The following is a 16,875-nucleotide window of genomic DNA, read 5'->3' on the forward strand; positions in this document are numbered from 1 at the left end:
AGACATTTTGGGCTGTTGCATTCTTACTCTGCCTTAATATCTTGCTATATTAGAAGTTTTAGTCTTCTACTGAATGTATCTTCCTCAGGTCTGAACTTCCTTTTTTTGTTTTATCTGTATTCTGGGTAACAGTGACTTCTCTTCTGAGCTCTAGGTGTACATATAGTAATCAGTTTCTCCAGCACGTTACCCCCAGATGTAACCCATGCCCTCCATCTCTCATTATCTTCATATGAATTTTGTCATCTGTCTCCAAAGAGCATGGCTTCTCTTCCTAAATTCCTGCATTGCATCAATGCCTCCTTATACTCAGCCATTCGAAGCAGAGCTCTGTTCCTCCATCTCTTTCGTGTGTGTGTGTGTGTGTGTGTGTGTGTGTGTGTGTGTGATGGACAGAGAGAGAGGGACGGATAGGGACAGACAGACAGGAAGGGAGAGAGATGAGAAGCATCAATTTTTCGTTGCGGCACCTTAGTTGCTCATCAATTTCCCTCCCATATGTGCCTTGACCTGAGGGCTACAGCAGACAGAGTGACCCCTTGCTCAAACTAGATGAGCCCACGCTCAAGCCGGCGATCTCAGGGTTTCGAACCTGGGTGTTCTACATTCCAGTCTGATGCTTGATCCACTGGGCCACCGCCTGGTCAAGCTGTTCCTCCATCTCTTAAATCCTATCTGTTCCCTGTATTCCTAGCCCACCTGTTCAGCTTCATCAACCTCATCGTTTTTAAAATATAGTAATTTGTATTCACACACTCTTTCTTGCTGTCTCAGCAATCTCATCTTCCGTAGGTTCTGCTCTTGGTTCTCATCAAGACCCTGTATTGTAGTTCTCAGAACAACACTTAGCTGCCTCACCTCCCTGAACCTCTTCAGAGGCTGCTGCTGCTCCTGACCAGTCATGTTTGTCCTTATCTTGTCTGCCTCATATGTGTCTGTCCTTTGAGACCCGGTCAGACATTCCCTGGGGCTCCCATGCAGATGCGTGGAACTATACCTGTTCTGTTTTGCTACCATGCTAGCTGTGCATCTCCTGCAGCTGTCGACATTTGTTTCTGCTAGGCTGTGTCATTTGATGAGAAAGTACCATGTTTTATATCCCCAGCACATTAAACAAGTTCCTGATGTAAGCTCAGATATTGGATGTATGTGTGAATGAATGAATTTGTAACTCCAGAAAACTTGGCACTGGTATTACACATGCTTCCAGATAAAATGAATAATTGCTTTGAATGCCTTTAAGAAGTGGGTAACTCATGCCTGATCAGGCGGTGGCGCAGGGGATAGAGCGTCAGACTGGGATACGGAAGGCCCAGGTTCGAGACCCCAAGGTTGCCAGCTTGAGCGTGGGCTCATCTGGTTTGAGCAAAAGCTCACCAGCTTGAGCAACCAAGGTCGCTGGCTCGAGCAAGGGGTTACTTGGTCTGCTGAAGACCCGCGGTCAAGGCACATATGAGAAAGCAATCAATGAACAACTAAGGTGTTGCAACGCGCAACAAAAAACTAATGATTGATGCTTCTCATCTCTCTATTCCTGTCCCTGTCTATCCCTCTCTCTGTCTCAAAAAAAAAAAAAAAGTGGGTAACTCAGTATATATTCCATTGGTATCTACGTACTGTTGGCTTTCTTAATAAAAATAAAAGTGAAATTCAGATAGAATCCCTACCAAAGGCTTATGCCACCTGAGGGAGGGAGGGAGGGAGGGGCAGAGATAGATAGATATTTTAGTGAGAGAGCGACAGTGAGAGCATAGTTGTGGCACTTAAGTTGTTCACTTTTTTCGTCTCATATGTGCCTTGATCGGGGGACTGCAGCTGAGCCTGTGCTTCAAGCCAGCAACCTCGAGGTTTCAAAACTCAATCCCAGCATCCCAGGTCGACTCTGAATCCACTGCACCACCACCGGTCAGGCCCACCTGATACATTTTAAATTAAATACAACTTTATTATGAAAGCAATACATGTTCACTGCAAAATAATAATAATTTTACAGATGAGCCAAAAAAATTATCCACAGTTTCTCCATGTCTGTGGTCTGAAGACCGGTATTTGGGATCATGGGAGTATTCTGTTGGTAATCTAAATTTTGTTGGTCCAGGAAGGGTTAAAGGAAAATCCACTTATTTACATATACCTACATGTGTAGAATAAATGAATTAGGCATTTTTTTTTGTAAAAATACTGTGCTTTCTGGTGGTTTTAAATATATGATGAATATGTTAACCCTCTTAAATGCGTCTGTGCATCCTAAAGCCATGTTAAAGAAGACTGAAGAGATGTGTTTCAAGAGATGGGTTTATATTTTACCAAAAAAAATCACTGCTCAAATCTCTCTTCTGTAACAGGGGGAGGTGGCATCCCTTTGCCATTGTCAGACTGGTGGTTGAGGACGCCAGTCATGGGGAAATCAGAAATCAGGCCTTCCCATTTCCCTACAGGAGTCTTCATTTCCTCTTAAAAACTCATCTGAACTAACTTACTTCCCCCCTACCCTACCCCTCCCCTCCCTTCCCAAAGGGAAAGAGATGGGGAGGAGAGAGATAAGCATCAACTCTTTAGTTGCATCACTAGTTCATTGCTTCTTATACGTGCATTGACCAGGGGGCACGGGGTGCTAAATATGGACCAGTGATCCCTTGCTCAAGCCAGCGTCTTGGGCTTCAAGCCAGCAATGATGGGATCATGTTGATGAGCTACACTCTAGCCAGGTGACCTCAGAGTTTCAGACTGGGGCCCTCAGTGTCCCAGGCTGACTCTCAATTCACTGCACCACTACCATTCAGGCTGAACTTATTTTATTATAAATGCTTTGACCTCCTCCATTTTTCTATTATTATTTTAAATTTTGCCATTGGACCCGACCAGATGTTGGCACAGTGATAGAGTGTCGATCCTGGACACTGAGGTCCAGGTTCAAGTGCTGAGGTCACCAGCTTGAGGGTGGGATCATAGACATGATCTCATGTTCGCTGGTTGGAGTCCCCCAGTCAAGGCATGTATGAGAAGCAGTCAGTGAACTGAAGTGCCACAATGAGCTGATGCTTCTCATCTCTTTCTCCCTTCTGTTTCTCTGTCTCTCCTCTCTCTCTCACTAAAAAAAAAATAAGTAATTTGCCATTGGCCCCTGAGCCTATAGATACTTGAATGTGCCACACTGGCCTTCCTAACAGTAAAAAATGGGAAGTAAAGTTCAATTTAAGTGATTTTTTTAAAAGAGTTTATTTATTGATGTTTAGAAAGAGAAGAAAAAGAGGGAAAGGCAGGGTGGAGGAGTGTAGGAGTGGGAAATAATCAACTTAGTTGCTTCTCACATGTGCCCTGTCAGGGCATACTGGGGGCTTCAAACCAGGGACCTCAGCACTTCTGGTTGACACTTTATCCACTGCGCCACCACAGGTTAGGCTCATTTCTTTTATGAGTTTTTTTTTGTTGTTGTTGTTTATGTACTTTTCTGAAGCTGGAAACAGGGAGAGACAGTCAGACAGACTCCCGCATGCGCCCGACCGGGATCCACCCAGCACGCCCACCAGGGGGGCGATGCTCTGCCCACCAGGGGGAGATGCTCTGCCCCTCCGGGGCGTTGCTCTGCCGCTACCAGAGCCACTCTAGCGCCTGGGGCAGAGGCCAAGGAGCCATCCCCAGCGCCCGGGCCATCTTTGCTCCAATGGAGCCTCGGCTGCGGGAGGGGAAGAGAGAGAGAGGAAGGAGAGGGGAAGGGGTGGAGAAGCAGATGGGCGCTTCTCCTGTGTGCCCTGGCCGGGAATCGAACCCGGGACTTCTGCACGCCAGGCCGACGCTCTACCACTGAGCCAAACGGCCAGGGCTTGGTTTTGTTTTTTAACAGAGAGATAGAACCTTCAGTTTGTTGTTTTACCTATCCATGCATTCATTCATTGGTTGATTCTTGTGTCTGCCCTGTCCAGGGATCAAACCCACAACCTTAGCATATCAAGACAACGCTCTAACCAACTGAGCTATCCAGCTAGGACTTAAGTGATCTTAATCATCAGAAATTAAAACTGGTTTTTTTGCATCAGATATTTAGCGTTAGGTTATCACTGTCAGAAAAGATGTGTGGAATAGCGAGTTTAGCACTTAACTCTGGGCCAGCACTTAGCTGTGCATTCTGTGTCAGTTGAGGCCAGTATAATTGTCCCCATTTCCAAGGCACATGTCCAGGGTCACTCCAGTGTAAGCTTATATTTCACCAAATGTATTTCTCCTTAATCATTTAAAAGAAGGTATTTTGTTTAAGTAACCACCAGAGTTTGTGAGTGTGAGTTATAGACTGGTATCTATGTATTTTCAGGTTCACTCTATGAGTGCTTAAGTCCCACAGAACAGTGCTGGACTACTTGTGGGGGCAAAAACTGAAGCAGAAATTCCTGTGTGTTTATTGATATTAATCATTTATTTATACAGAAAACCTGGGAGGAGGCAGAACTTGTTCAATGATTGAATGTTTGTTAAAGCTAGTGAAGTGATTCGAGATATAAACAAAAGAACATGATGTTGGGCGGTGTGCAGAGACTGAGTGTGAAAGTACTGGGTTTGCTTTCAGGTTGTTGGCTATCAGTGTCACACAGGAAGAGTCACCACCCGTATTTGTTCATAGACCTTTCTGCAGCACACGGGTAAATAGCACTTTCTGACAGTCACTAGAACGTTGTCCATGAGAGGAACTATTGGGCATAGTATTTTCCTCTGATGTTTATGTTTGTGGAGAAATAAATTGAAAGAGTGACAACAGTGCCTTTATGTTACTCAAGTGGTGAACCACAACATTTTTTTGGTGTCATAAATGATGGGTTGTTACATTGGTACAATTTTTTTTTCTCCAAAGTTAGAAGTGGGGAGGTAGTCAGACAGACTCCCACATGCACTCGACCGGGATCCACCCGGCATGCCCACCAAGGGGCAATGCTCTGCCCGTCTGGAGCGTTGCTCCATTGTGGCTGGAGCCGTCCTCAGCACCCGGGCCAACTTTGCTTCAATGGAGCCTTGGCTGCGGGAGGGGAAGAGAGAGAGAGAAAGGAGAGGAGGAAGGGTGGAGAAGCAGATGGGCGCTTCACCTGTTCCCTGACAGGGAATCAAACCCGGGACTTCCACACACTGGGCCAATGTTCTACCGCTGAGTCAACTGGCCAGGGCTGCAATGGTACAGTTTTTATGCTAAGACACAGTCAGTTCTCGTGCAAGTGGAAAGTTAACCAGCCAGGCTTTGTCATTTTCAACACACCAACATGATCAGTCTCACCACCTTTGAAGGACAGGCAGAAGGTGAAAAGCTGAACGTCAGCATTGCTCAGCGGTCATCTCAGCCCAGCAAGTCACACGTATGCTTTGCTTTGGAGGGGGGTCCGTAAAAATGAACTCTGAGTTTGTGTATGCATCTTTATTTCGTGAGCGCTAGTGTTTGAGTGATGCTCACTGCACCCATAACTGCATGAGGCAGTATGGTGACACGCAGTCGGAGACCTCTCCACTGGGTTTTCTGGTCCGTGGCACCTTTTTTTTTATAGTAGCAAGTCAAATGAAGACTTGGAGTATAAACTGTTCTAAGGGTGCACCTGATATAACCTCCACTTGGCTTTGCTCTGCTGTCTCTTTCGGCTTTGCACATTATATTCCTTACATGTGTTTTGTATCCTGAGGCTGCAAGAGATTCTTATGTCCTCTTTCCAGAAATGGGTATATTAGTTTCCTTCTCCAGCTTGTTCTGACCTCTACTCAGATGCTGGCTGATACAGTGGTCTGATGATCTATATCCTAGTATAACATGTTGAGTATCTTGAATACCACTCTTGCATGGTTGTTATTGGGCCTGCACATTGAGTTCATGACGAGTAGACCAGCAAAAAGTACAGAATTTGAAGATTGGGCATTAAATTTCATTTTACTTGAAGCTCCACAGGAGATGATTGAAAATACCATATCATCATCTGTTATTTTATTCACATTTTTGCTTTTATTGCCTTTTAGGTACTCAAGGCGTTGCACCTGGCCCTGTGATTGGGCTCCAGGCACCGTCCACCGGTCTCCTCGGGGCCCGACCAGGCCTGATCCCATTGCAGCGGCCTCCGGGGATGCCTCCGCCCCACCTGCAGCGCTTCCCTTTGATGCCACCCAGGCCCATGCCACCGCACATGATGCACAGGGGCCCACCACCGGGGCCTGGGGGCTTCGCCATGCCGCCGCCTCATGGAATGAAAGGTCCCTTCCCACCACATGGCCCTTTTGTGAGGCCTGGTGGGATGCCAGGGCTTGGGGGCCCGGGACCAGGCCCAGGGGGTCCTGAAGACAGAGACACGAGGCAGCAGCAGCAGCAGCCACCACCACAGGCACAGCCGCAGCCACAGCAGCCTCCACCAACGCAGCAGCAGCCACCACCAACACAGCAGCAGCCACAGCCGTTTAGAAATGATAACAGGCAGCAGTTCAATTCAGGTAGAGACCAAGAAAGGTTTGGAAGAAGATCTTTTGGAAATAGGGTGGAAAACGACCGGGACCGGTATGGGAGCCGGAATGATGAGAGAGAGAATAGTGGCCGTGAAAGGAGAGAGTGGGGAAGGAGGAGCCCTGACCGGGACAGACACAGAGACTTGGAGGACAGAAGCCGACGGTCTGGTGGGCACCGAGACAGAGAGAGAGATTCTAGGGATAGAGAGTCTCGCAGAGAGAAGGAGGAAAACCGAGGGAAGGAGAAGCCTGAGGTGACAGACAGGGCCGTCGACCCTCCCCTTAGCCAAGCGGGGAATGCAGACACAGTCTCCGAACTTGCCAAGGGGGAGCCCGAGTCTGTGAAGCCTGCTGACGAGCCGCCTGCTGAGGCTACCTCATCCGTGGAACCCGACCAGGACTCTGGCTCAGCGGCAGAGGCTCGCTAGGGACCGGGAGTGTCGGGACTGACAGTGACCTTGGCGCGGGGAGAGCTTGAGGTGTACAGATGCTGTATTATATTTGCTCCCGCTCTGTCCCCCATGGTAGTTGTGGGGCGTTGTAAGCAATTTGATTGCTTCCCTTCTATTTAAAAATAGCCACAAAATAACAAAAAATACTGAACATATGAATAAATATTACCCTTTTTGCTGTAACTTTTTAAAAGTTTTGACTTTAAAAAGTTTACAAATCATAATTAGAAGTGCTCTCTATTTTTTTTTTTTAATTTAAGACAAGGTAACAGTGAAAGCTCCTCAAACAATAGGGATGTTTTTAATAAACTCTATTTTCGTAACAAACTTTAATGTGTGCTATTCTTCGTACACTGCAATAAGGTGGAAAAGGATTGTTCACCATCAAAGTTTGAGCTGTTAAATACTGGAGTCTAAATTAGACTTCTTTAATGGAAATAGACATCTTTATGTAGTTCATGTAAAACTTGGTTTGTAATACTTTTGATTTTTAGCATTTTAATTGTAAGGTAAAAGTTAGTGATTTTAATGTTTGTTTTGCAGTTCATTCAAGGTTTTTGGTTTTTTCTTTTGCCATTGGCTTTGTGGTAAATGTTGCCCTAATTAATTTGTAAAGAGAAATTTTGCTGGAAGGAAAATTATCTTGATTGCCTGGATATTACTTATTTATAGAGTTGGGTGTTTTGCTTATGCTCCCATTAAGTTTTTCACAAGGGTAGGAGAAATCAAGATTAACATTTGCATCCTAAACGTTTTTGTCTTACTTTAAGGACTTCAGTGCAACCTGTTTCCTATAAGCCTTGCCTGTAGCCTCTTCTGGTTTTGTAAACTCCCCTGCTGGGCAGAGGTAGACTGAACTTGTTGCCACCTATAGAGTATTTTGTCTTTGTTTAATATTGTTAACTAGGGGAAATAGTTGTAAGGTATCCAAGAACTAGTACATGAAGACATCCAAAGCCAAATCAAACTGTACCTTAAGTGGTTCAGAAAAGCATCCATGTACCGCTGATTGCCCAGAGCCGAGGCAAGGACCTGCCGTGACAAACTCAAGTACCTGTGGCCTCGTTGAAGTTTTTACTGTCACATCTGTCCTGGTTCAGTGTGCTGAGTGCTTTTTCTTTGCCCTCATCCCCAGGCACCACTGTGGTCCTGGGTTTTGACAGGGAGAAGCAGGTACCCAGGGCAGAGCTCTTGTGTTCCTGCCTTTAGAAAACCCCATTTCCTAGGTTCAGGCTCAAATTATAAAACTTTTCCTTAGTTTTATGCTGGCCCACTGTGACATTTACAAGTGCTAAAAAACTGCTTCTGGAAAGAACCATGGTTATTTAGTATTCAGATTCAGGACTTACAGCCAGGTGAAAAGTATTGAGACCACCTTATTCACACCTGACAAAACCGCCCAAAGCAATGAAAGTGGTAGTGAGTACACCACAAAGGTAGCAGAGGGTTTACCTACTTAGGTAAAATTGTGTTAGTGAAATCTTGTCAACTGCTGTTTCTTTTTAATTCTGTACCTGACAGTGATTTTAACCGCTTATGAACCTACTGTGCTTTATCACTTACTTTTAACTTTGAAAACACGACAAAGTGTCTTTTTCTAAATTAGCTTTTCCTCCTAAATGAGCTACATTTGATAAAGTACTTCATATATTTATGGTCAGTCAGAATTGTAACTTATTTCTGATTTTGCTACCAGAAATATTTTTAAAATTTTCCATTAGTAGACAACTAATTCACATAGTCAAACCCAAGTTGGATTAACATTTCATTTAAAAGCATCCTCTTATAGGCACATATTCACATGAAGAGAAACAGACTTGAATTCACTGACACTCGGACATTGCCTTGGCCCCTTCTCTGAAAGCAGATCATGGCGAACTGTACTTTTATGATGAACCAGATGTCCATAGGTGTGCAATGTTCCCTTTTCTGGCAGGTAGGTGAACTCATCTTACTAGCCTTACTTAACCTTCAGTGTCACTAAGTTATCCAAGGGTTCTCAAACCACCACATCCCCCTTTAAAGTAAACATGCTTTTTGAATCAAATGGTGTTAACTAGGGACACCTCCATAACTTCCCTAACGCTGACCCAGGACAGCCTGTCTAAAGTTCATCAGTCTTAAGAGACCAGCTGTGGTGAATGTAAACATGGTGATCATCTCACTGAAAACAGTCAACATACTACTAAGTCTGTTCCATTCTAGCTCTAAGTATGGTCCTTGGAGCTAATTTAGAATTTCAGTTTGGCTGTGTGAAACAGGCTCAAGATACAGTGTCACACTGTGTGTCTGTTTATCAAAGGCTTGAGTGAGAACTGAGGAAGTTTGAAGAGTTTAGTTTAATGCCCCTATGTGAATAAGTCTGGCAAAACAGAGACCATTGAAACACATTTTAATTGAATGAGATGATACAATTACACAAATCTTCCAAGTGATCTAAATCAGCTCTTGATACAGGTACTTAAAGCAAATTTTAAAAAAAAAGACACATATTACACTTTTAAGATGACAGTATTTAATGTTTACCAAGTTAAATTCCTACAACTAGCAAAACGAGTACTAGGACGCAGGCGGTCCTGGGGAATGTCACTGGGCGATCCCAATCACCCCGCAGGCCAGGCGGCCCCCAGCGTTGCCCGTCTTCTTGCTTTCATCATTCCCACCTCTGCCCAGGTCATCTCGTTTCTCATGGACCTTGAAAAAATGTCAAGAACATGTAAGTTAGGGCTGCCAAGTAATTACCACCTCTTCCTAATACCCAAAAGACTTCTAAAAGAACCACTTAATGTTAGGAAATCATGTTAATTTTAGTAGAAAAATAGACTAATAGTTAACCTAGTAACTAAAGGTAGAAACCACTACTCAGCTTTTTCTTGATGCAAAGACATCAACTACCTTTCAACACTGGGTAAGTGCTGCTACCTCAAAATGAAATACTAAACCTGAACATCCTGTCAGAGCACCACGTGCTGGTCTGGATCTCCCATGAGAATTCTAGGGACCTGTTAGAGTGGCCGTTCTTTTAGAGCATCAACTGCTTCAAAAAAGGGAACATGAAGCCCCTCCGAAACAAATTACCAAAATTGTGCCGAATGGCCCTAGTCTATAAGAGTAATCCTTAAACTACCTTGAACGATTTAAAATAATAGTTTAAATTTTTCTTATCAACCACGAATAAATTTCTCTGCTTCTCAACTGTGGCTGAAGATAACCCTCAGGATAAGCATCCACTAACAGAAGGGACTCCTGCAGGTCTGCTGCCCTCACTGCTTGTACTTGGTGTTTTGTGTGAACCAGGCGCAGCTCCAGGCAAAGGGCCAACCACTTCCCACTGTTACACAGGCTAACTGATAGCCTGCAAACATGAATGAATGAATGAATGTTCTTCCTGAGGCCATCCAAGACTTCAGATTTAACAAAACATTCTGTTTAAGTATAAAGGGATAACCCAGTTGTGGCAAGAAAATCTATCCATCTTAAAACTAGACAAGGACTCCTGTTTCTGCCACACAGACCTAATATAGTCCAATGTATTTATGGCTGCGTCTTAGCAGAACAGTGTTCTTAATTGACCTAGATAATTAATTCATCTTCACTGTATCACCCAATAAAATAATCTAAGGTACAGCTTACCGGGATCCTTAGAAACCCGGACTAACCATCATGAAAAGACACATGACTGTGCTAGAAGAAATTTTATGCACATCACTTACCACCATGGTGCGCCCAATGATGGAATGGTCTCCTGAGAGCGAGATCATAGAATCCTCAATAGCCACTTTGGCCACACCATCTTCGCCCGCAGTCACATTGCCCAGGTCTCCAACATGCCTGACATTGGGAAAGCAGCAGAACGGTTCACGAACTAAATAAACTCACCGAGTCAGGCATAGGGCTGGCTGAGATGTAGGCACAGCCTATATCAAACAGGAACCACTTGTCCAGACTGCGAAGTAAGTAGACAGTCTGGACACAGTTCTTTAAGGCTTCTGGTCTACAAAGCGATGCCCTGGGAGGAGTCACGGCATGGGCACAGCTCTCGGTTACCGGGTTCTGCCTGTCACTCTTGGCACGGCTAAGAAAGCTATGCCTTCGGCCTCTGTTACAAAATAAACTTAATATTTTCCTGAAAGGCTCTCAGAAAACAAATACACAAAGGTGGTCTCATTGAATTTTCAGTATCAGGTTTTTGTCTGCAAAGTTTCCAATGTTTCACAATGATGGTTTACTTTGTTCGTGGCTGACAGCACTGTTATTCATTTTCTGTATTAGTTCCTGTTGACGCTTGTATTAGTTGTGTTCAATAAATGCTACAAAACTAAATCGCTCTACGTATCCCCAGTCGTCAATTCCTTAGCCCAGGCAAAGGGCCAGCAGGGGAGACCACGCCTTCAGCATGCACTCTGTGAGCAGCACACCCACACGGCCCCCAGCAAGCCACTGCCATTGGGCCACCCCAGTAAGATTTGAGCATTTCATCACTTACCTCTCTTGATCCTGTGGCCCACCGTGGGTTTTGTTCAGAGGATTAAAGTGAGGGCCTGCACTGGTACAGCCTATTTACCAAAAAAGAAAGTAACTAAATTATAAATCAAATTTCCAAAACAATTCTAAGAAACTGGTCACTACTAAAACCTCAAAGAGAAAGTGCTGACCTATGCCATGACTCCTAGGCCACTAAGAACAGGACACAAGGCCTGAGTACACAGAATGGGCAGGAAGTACAGACAAGGTCTAAGGGATTGGGTTTCTCCACTGCCCTGTAAAATAAGAGGGCTAGGAATTGATCTTCAACACTGCTTCTACTATTAAAATCCCATAACAATCCTGGTTTGCATGAAGGTAGAAAACCCTAACTTCAGAAAACTCAGTTCCCCAGCAACACACCACACACAGCTCTCCTGTCCATGGCTCGACCTGTGCGTGCAGAATACAAAGCAGCATCTTGGGTCCAGGGGCAAGGCTGTGGCCTCACAACTCCGGTGGCAGCATTTGGGCTGCATTTGAAAACGGCTCCTGTGCTACAAGGACCGCCATTCATAGAACACAACCACAACAATGCAGCTCTATCATGACCAGGCCCCCTCCATTCAGCTGCCCAAGGGAAGTTTCCACTGTTTACAAACTCTTCCCAGCCCCCACCCCAACCAGGGAGAGGACCAGATTACAGGAAGCAGCCGGGCCAAAGACACAGCGCAGTAGCCCCTGAGAGCAGATGCAGTGAACCCAAGAAGCAACTTGAGAAAAAATTTTCTAACTGTGGAAATAGATCAGATCTGGCCATTAATTTACTTTATAGGAATCAAATTATGGAACATTAAAACAAGTTCCAGCAAAATGAATCAAATTCTCACAGTCTAAACACCAAAGGTCAGATAACTCAAAAATGGGGAAAGATTGCTAAATGCATTCATTTCCCACCTGTAAACTTCTGTTAACTTGCTTCTAATCCCAATAGTTCACATACTGTCTTCAGTCTGTACCTTACTCCTGTCTCACTGTGCATCTTGTGCTGGGGGTGTGGACCTGTTCTTACAGGTGATGCAAATGAATGCCGACCCAGTGCTTAAAGCACCCACTCTCAACCACACCCCCCTACAGATACCTGGGATCATGAAGATGGTAAGAAAGTCACTGACTTGTTTTTTTCCTTAAAAATACCCTAGGTTCTTACATAATCAAGCCATAATCACGATTTAAAAAAATAAACTCTGCCCTGGCCGGTTGGCTCAGTGGTAGAGCGTCGGCCTGGTGTGCAGGAGTCCCGGGTTCGATTTCCAACCAGGGCACACAGGAGAGGCACCCATCTGCTTCTCCACCCCTCCCCGTCTCCTTCCTCTCTGTCTCTCTCTTCCCCTCCCACAGCCAAGGCTCCATTGGAACAAAGTTTGCCCGGGTGCTGAGGATGGCTCTGTGGCCTCTGCCTCAGGAGCTAGAATGGCTCTGGTTGCAACAGAGCGATGCCCCAGATGGGCAGAGCATCGCCCCCTGGTGGGCGTGCCAGGTGGATCCCGGTCAGGCGCATGCGGGAGTCTGTCTGCCTCCCCGTTTCCAACTTCAGAAAAATACAAAAAAAACCCTCCTTTCCCTTCCTTTCCACACACTTCAGAATTAAAAACTAGTTTTGTGGCTAACCTCCCTAAGGTTGACCTTAGTGGTCACATTATTTTGTTGAAGGTAACTGCTTGGTACTGTCTTGCTAGGGTAAACAGGTCACCCACCTTGCGTATTGTCTCCAAACTGATGCACATGGAATCCATGCTCGCCTTTGGTCAGTCCTGAGATGGAGCCCGAGACCATGACAGACCCACTTCCCTTTATTCAGAGAAAAGCACAAGAAGTATGAGAAGTGTTCTGGATGAAGGAAACTGCTGAGTCACCTCTACCTCTCACAAGAAGTGGAAAGAACATGGACTTGGGAGTCAAACAACTCGTGCCCAGCGCCTGCTAGCAGGGAACGCCCAATCGGAAGGAGGTGCTGCCCTGGGTCTGATACCCGGCCAGGAGCCCGTGGGCAGCTGGCCATCAGTATGAAACAACACAGCAGGAACAGCACACTGCAAAGTGGCAGGATGGGTGTGCAAGTGTGGACTGTGGACTCTGTGGAATTTGACCCCCTCATGAAGAATATGTGTAAGTTCTTGTTTATTTTGTAAATACTTCTGAATCAGTTATATATACACAAGGTGAAAACATGTGTACATGTCAAATGTTGTAGCCCAGATGGGAGCACATCACCCTTCTACCACCTTGCTTTCTTTGTGTATTTTTTCATATAGCAAACATACAGGTTTGCTTTTTTTTTTAAAAAAAGAGAAAGGCGCCCAGCAAATGTCCAGCTGGTTACGCTGGGAGCCCTGTTCCCCACTGTCCACTGTGGGGTCCAACATGGACTCGTGGTAATACGACTACACAAGATTAGGTACATTGGAGGAACACATTATGATTCCAGCACAGTTAGTTTTGATTCGTTCCAGAAAACATCCTATCCTCCAGTGCCTGGGGGACTGATTCCACTCTAACCAGACGTACTGTTTTATGAGTCTTTTGGTACTGAAGCCTCAATAACCACTGAGGCCAAAAAGAAAGCACAATAAGAACAGAGGGCAGGTGAAGACGACACAGTAGCCTTGCTCAGGCAGGGGTGAAGGGACATGGTCGGAGTACAGGCAGAAACCAAGGGCCTCACCAGTACAGCCAGGAAGAAATCTTAACTAAAAATGCACACAGGCTTCCACACCACAGAGGAACACATGTGGGTCTTTGCTCTGAGGAGCCAGCCTTCGGCTCTGACTTCCTACTGGATGGTATGAAGCTCAAATCAAGAGGCGTGGTAACTGCTGCCCTTCTCTGCTTTTTCTTTTTTAAATAGATATAATAGGATTCTTCTAAAGACAACCTTTAATTTTGGAAAATTTCAAATGTGAATGTTTTTCCCAAAAACACCCTTTATCAAAAACACAGAAAGACAAACAGGGCAGGTTCTCCCAAGCCCGAATCTGCTGGGTAGTGAAGGAGGGGCACAGTAGCCCAGCAGGGGCCACAGTCTTGTTGGGAAGCAGAGGGGGTGCCAGCAGGTGCCGCCCCATGTCGCCCGCCCTGAGCTAATGAAGACTTACTGTGTGCTGATATCCAAATGTCTCCAGAGAAGCTAGGAATTTGGACTTACAGGTGAAATTTTCTGATTTAAAAAAAAAAAGGAGCCTGACCTGTGGTGGCGCAGTGGATAAAGCGTCGACCTGGAAATGCTGAGGTCGCCGGTTCGAAACCCTGAGCTTGCCTGGTCAAGGCACATATGGGAGTTGATGCTTTCAGCTCCTCCCCCCTGTCTCTCTCTCCTCTCTCTCTCTCCCTCTCTCTCTCCTCTCTAAAATGAATAAATAAAATAAATAAATCAATTTTAAAAAAAAGGAAAATAATCCAAAGTTTCAAGCACTCAACAGGCCAAGCAAATACAGTGTATGGCCAATTTAACACCCTCGCCTATCTGTAGCACACTGTACCGCTGAAGTGTCCAAGGGTCTTTATCCGGTACAAACAGCAGCACCCAAATGGAAGTTTGGGCCTTGAAACACGTGGCTGGTCAAGCCTATCAGGAGGGCAGAGCCTAGGGAGTGTGCGCACTCACACCCTGGTTTATGGAGGGAGGACAGCAGTGAGTTCTGTGCCAGGAGGGAGGAGGGACAAAACAAAGTCTGGCAAGTGAAAACTGCCAAATGTAGTCAAATGCCAATGAACCTTTTCCAGAAACTTTTGGAAACCACCGCAAGGAACAAAATTCAGCTCCCCATGTAAATGTCATAGATGGGCCACTTACCTAGTACACTTCTGCCCACTCCCGTTTCTGTAAACCTCTTTAAAGACTGACTCTTGCTTAAAAATTAATTATTCTCTCTCATGAGTAATAAGCCAAGTACCAGGTGAACAACTCACACCAGCTGAAAACCTCAGTAAGTCTTAGGGACACCCTTATCACAAGCACCTTCCTTACAAAGCGAGCTGTACAATATTATCTATAATGAGTATTTCTGTATACTTCACGTTACAAGATTTGTTCAAAAGTTTTTTTCTACCATGACAGTAACAGGCCTTTTGGTAGAGCAATTTAAAGTCACAGCACGGAGGACAGAGTGACAATTGCATGCACGGACACCACGGCCTCCAACACCAACTGTCCACTTGTGCGCACCTAGCCGCCACGGGGACCTTGGACACATACCCGACAGCACCGGTCTGCAGCTGGGCCAGTGTATGGGCGACCGAGGGCCTGTGCCCCGGAGGCAGAACGGCCGCCCCGTAAAGCCCCGGGGTTCCGGGCTTCGGGGAAAAGCTCGTGCAGGGTGCTTTCTTGCCCTTGCACCTGGCCGTGACCTGGGGTAGTGTGAACAAGCTTTCCTGTGAGGCCACGCAGACCGTCGTAGGTTTCTGCTTTTCACGACCCTTTGAATATAAACGCGTCCTAGCGCCCTCGCCCCGAGGGCTGTGCCAACAGCGGTCCAGGGTGGACCAGCCGGCCCGCGGTCTGCACACGTCGACCCAGACAGCCCAGGTCGAAAACGAGCCCCAAGGGGATAACGGAGGCGACGAATTCCCGCGGCTGGAACTGCTGCGCCACTGCGTGTCCTGGCCCCGCAGGACGCAGAGGCGACCCCGCAGGGAGCGTCGGAACCGTTCCGAGCGGCCAGGCCCCGGCCCGCCGGCGCCCGCGGGCAGCCGCCCTGCCCTCCCGCGCTCGCTCGCTTGCTCCCAGGCCTGCGGTCCCGCCCAGGCCCAGCCCGCGGTCCCGCCACGCTCGTCCGTGACTCAGCACTGACGCCGGGTGGGCGGACAGCGACGCCACGGCCTTGCCTTCTCCTCGAAGTGGATGATGCCGTGCACCGGGCCGTCGCCCTTCATCACGCACACAGCCTTGGTCGCCATGATCGCGGGCCGCGCTCGGTATAACTCCGAATACCTACGAGACGCCGCGAAATACGCCTACGCAGAAGCGACCGCACCGGCGCTCCCTTATAGGCCGGACTTCCTAGCCCCGCCCCCCCCGGCCCGGGACCAATCGCTGTTCTCACTCCAGAGGAGCCCTATAAACGCAAATGACCAGGACGGACGGGGGTGGGGCCAGCGGGGAGAAACGCGTGAGAGCCCCGCCCCCCGCGCTCATTCCCGCGCCTGCGGGCCCGGGAACCTGCGCGTGCCGCAGGAACCAGTTTTTCTCTAGCAAAAGGTGTAGCCAGCGGGTCGCAGTGCTTGGAGTGGCTCTCCTTCGGGATCCGAAGTCACCAGGTCTGGAAGTATCATCAGTGATAACTGACTTGAGTCATAAATTTGTTGTTTAGAAATGAAGCCACGTGGAGCTGGGCGGTTTTGGAATCTCTGTCTTTTCATGGCCTCGTTCTTGGGTTTCCCACCCCGGGCCTCACCTGTATTCTTGCTGTGTCTGTTCTGAGCACACGGAGTGACTGACTTG

The 16,875-nt window shown here is 46.8% G+C and overlaps 2 protein-coding genes across 7 annotated transcripts in view; one reads left to right on the top strand and one right to left on the bottom strand.

Moving 5' to 3' along the window:
• The window catches only part of SCAF4 (SR-related CTD associated factor 4), a 73,186-nt gene extending 63,924 nt beyond the window's left edge, over positions 1-9,262 (top strand). For all 5 annotated transcript variants that reach the window (XM_066259544.1, XM_066259547.1, XM_066259546.1 and 2 more), the window contains one exon: positions 5,983-9,262. In XM_066259544.1, coding sequence (XP_066115641.1) covers positions 5,983-6,887 — 905 coding nt within the window. In that variant the 3' untranslated portion in view covers positions 6,888-9,262. The remainder of the gene's footprint in view (positions 1-5,982) is intronic.
• A 141-nt stretch (positions 9,263-9,403) lies between these two features.
• On the bottom strand, positions 9,404-16,417 carry SOD1 (superoxide dismutase 1). 2 transcript variants are annotated; one of them, XM_066259550.1, is made up of 5 exons: positions 16,260-16,417; positions 13,133-13,226; positions 11,398-11,467; positions 10,625-10,742; positions 9,404-9,605 (listed from the first exon to the last, which is right to left on the bottom strand). In XM_066259550.1, exons 1-5 carry the CDS (start codon positions 16,329-16,331, stop codon positions 9,498-9,500), a joined length of 462 nt encoding a protein of 153 aa, XP_066115647.1. In that variant the 5' UTR covers positions 16,332-16,417; the 3' UTR covers positions 9,404-9,497. The 2 variants fall into 2 exon arrangements, with proteins under 2 accessions (XP_066115647.1, XP_066115648.1); XM_066259551.1 differs by lacking the exon at positions 16,260-16,417 and adding an exon at positions 14,621-14,771.
• Between the last annotated feature and the right edge of the window lie 458 nt (positions 16,418-16,875).

This window comes from Saccopteryx bilineata, chromosome 2 (assembly GCF_036850765.1).
Source record: "Saccopteryx bilineata isolate mSacBil1 chromosome 2, mSacBil1_pri_phased_curated, whole genome shotgun sequence".
Classification (NCBI taxonomy): domain Eukaryota; kingdom Metazoa; phylum Chordata; class Mammalia; order Chiroptera; family Emballonuridae; genus Saccopteryx; species Saccopteryx bilineata.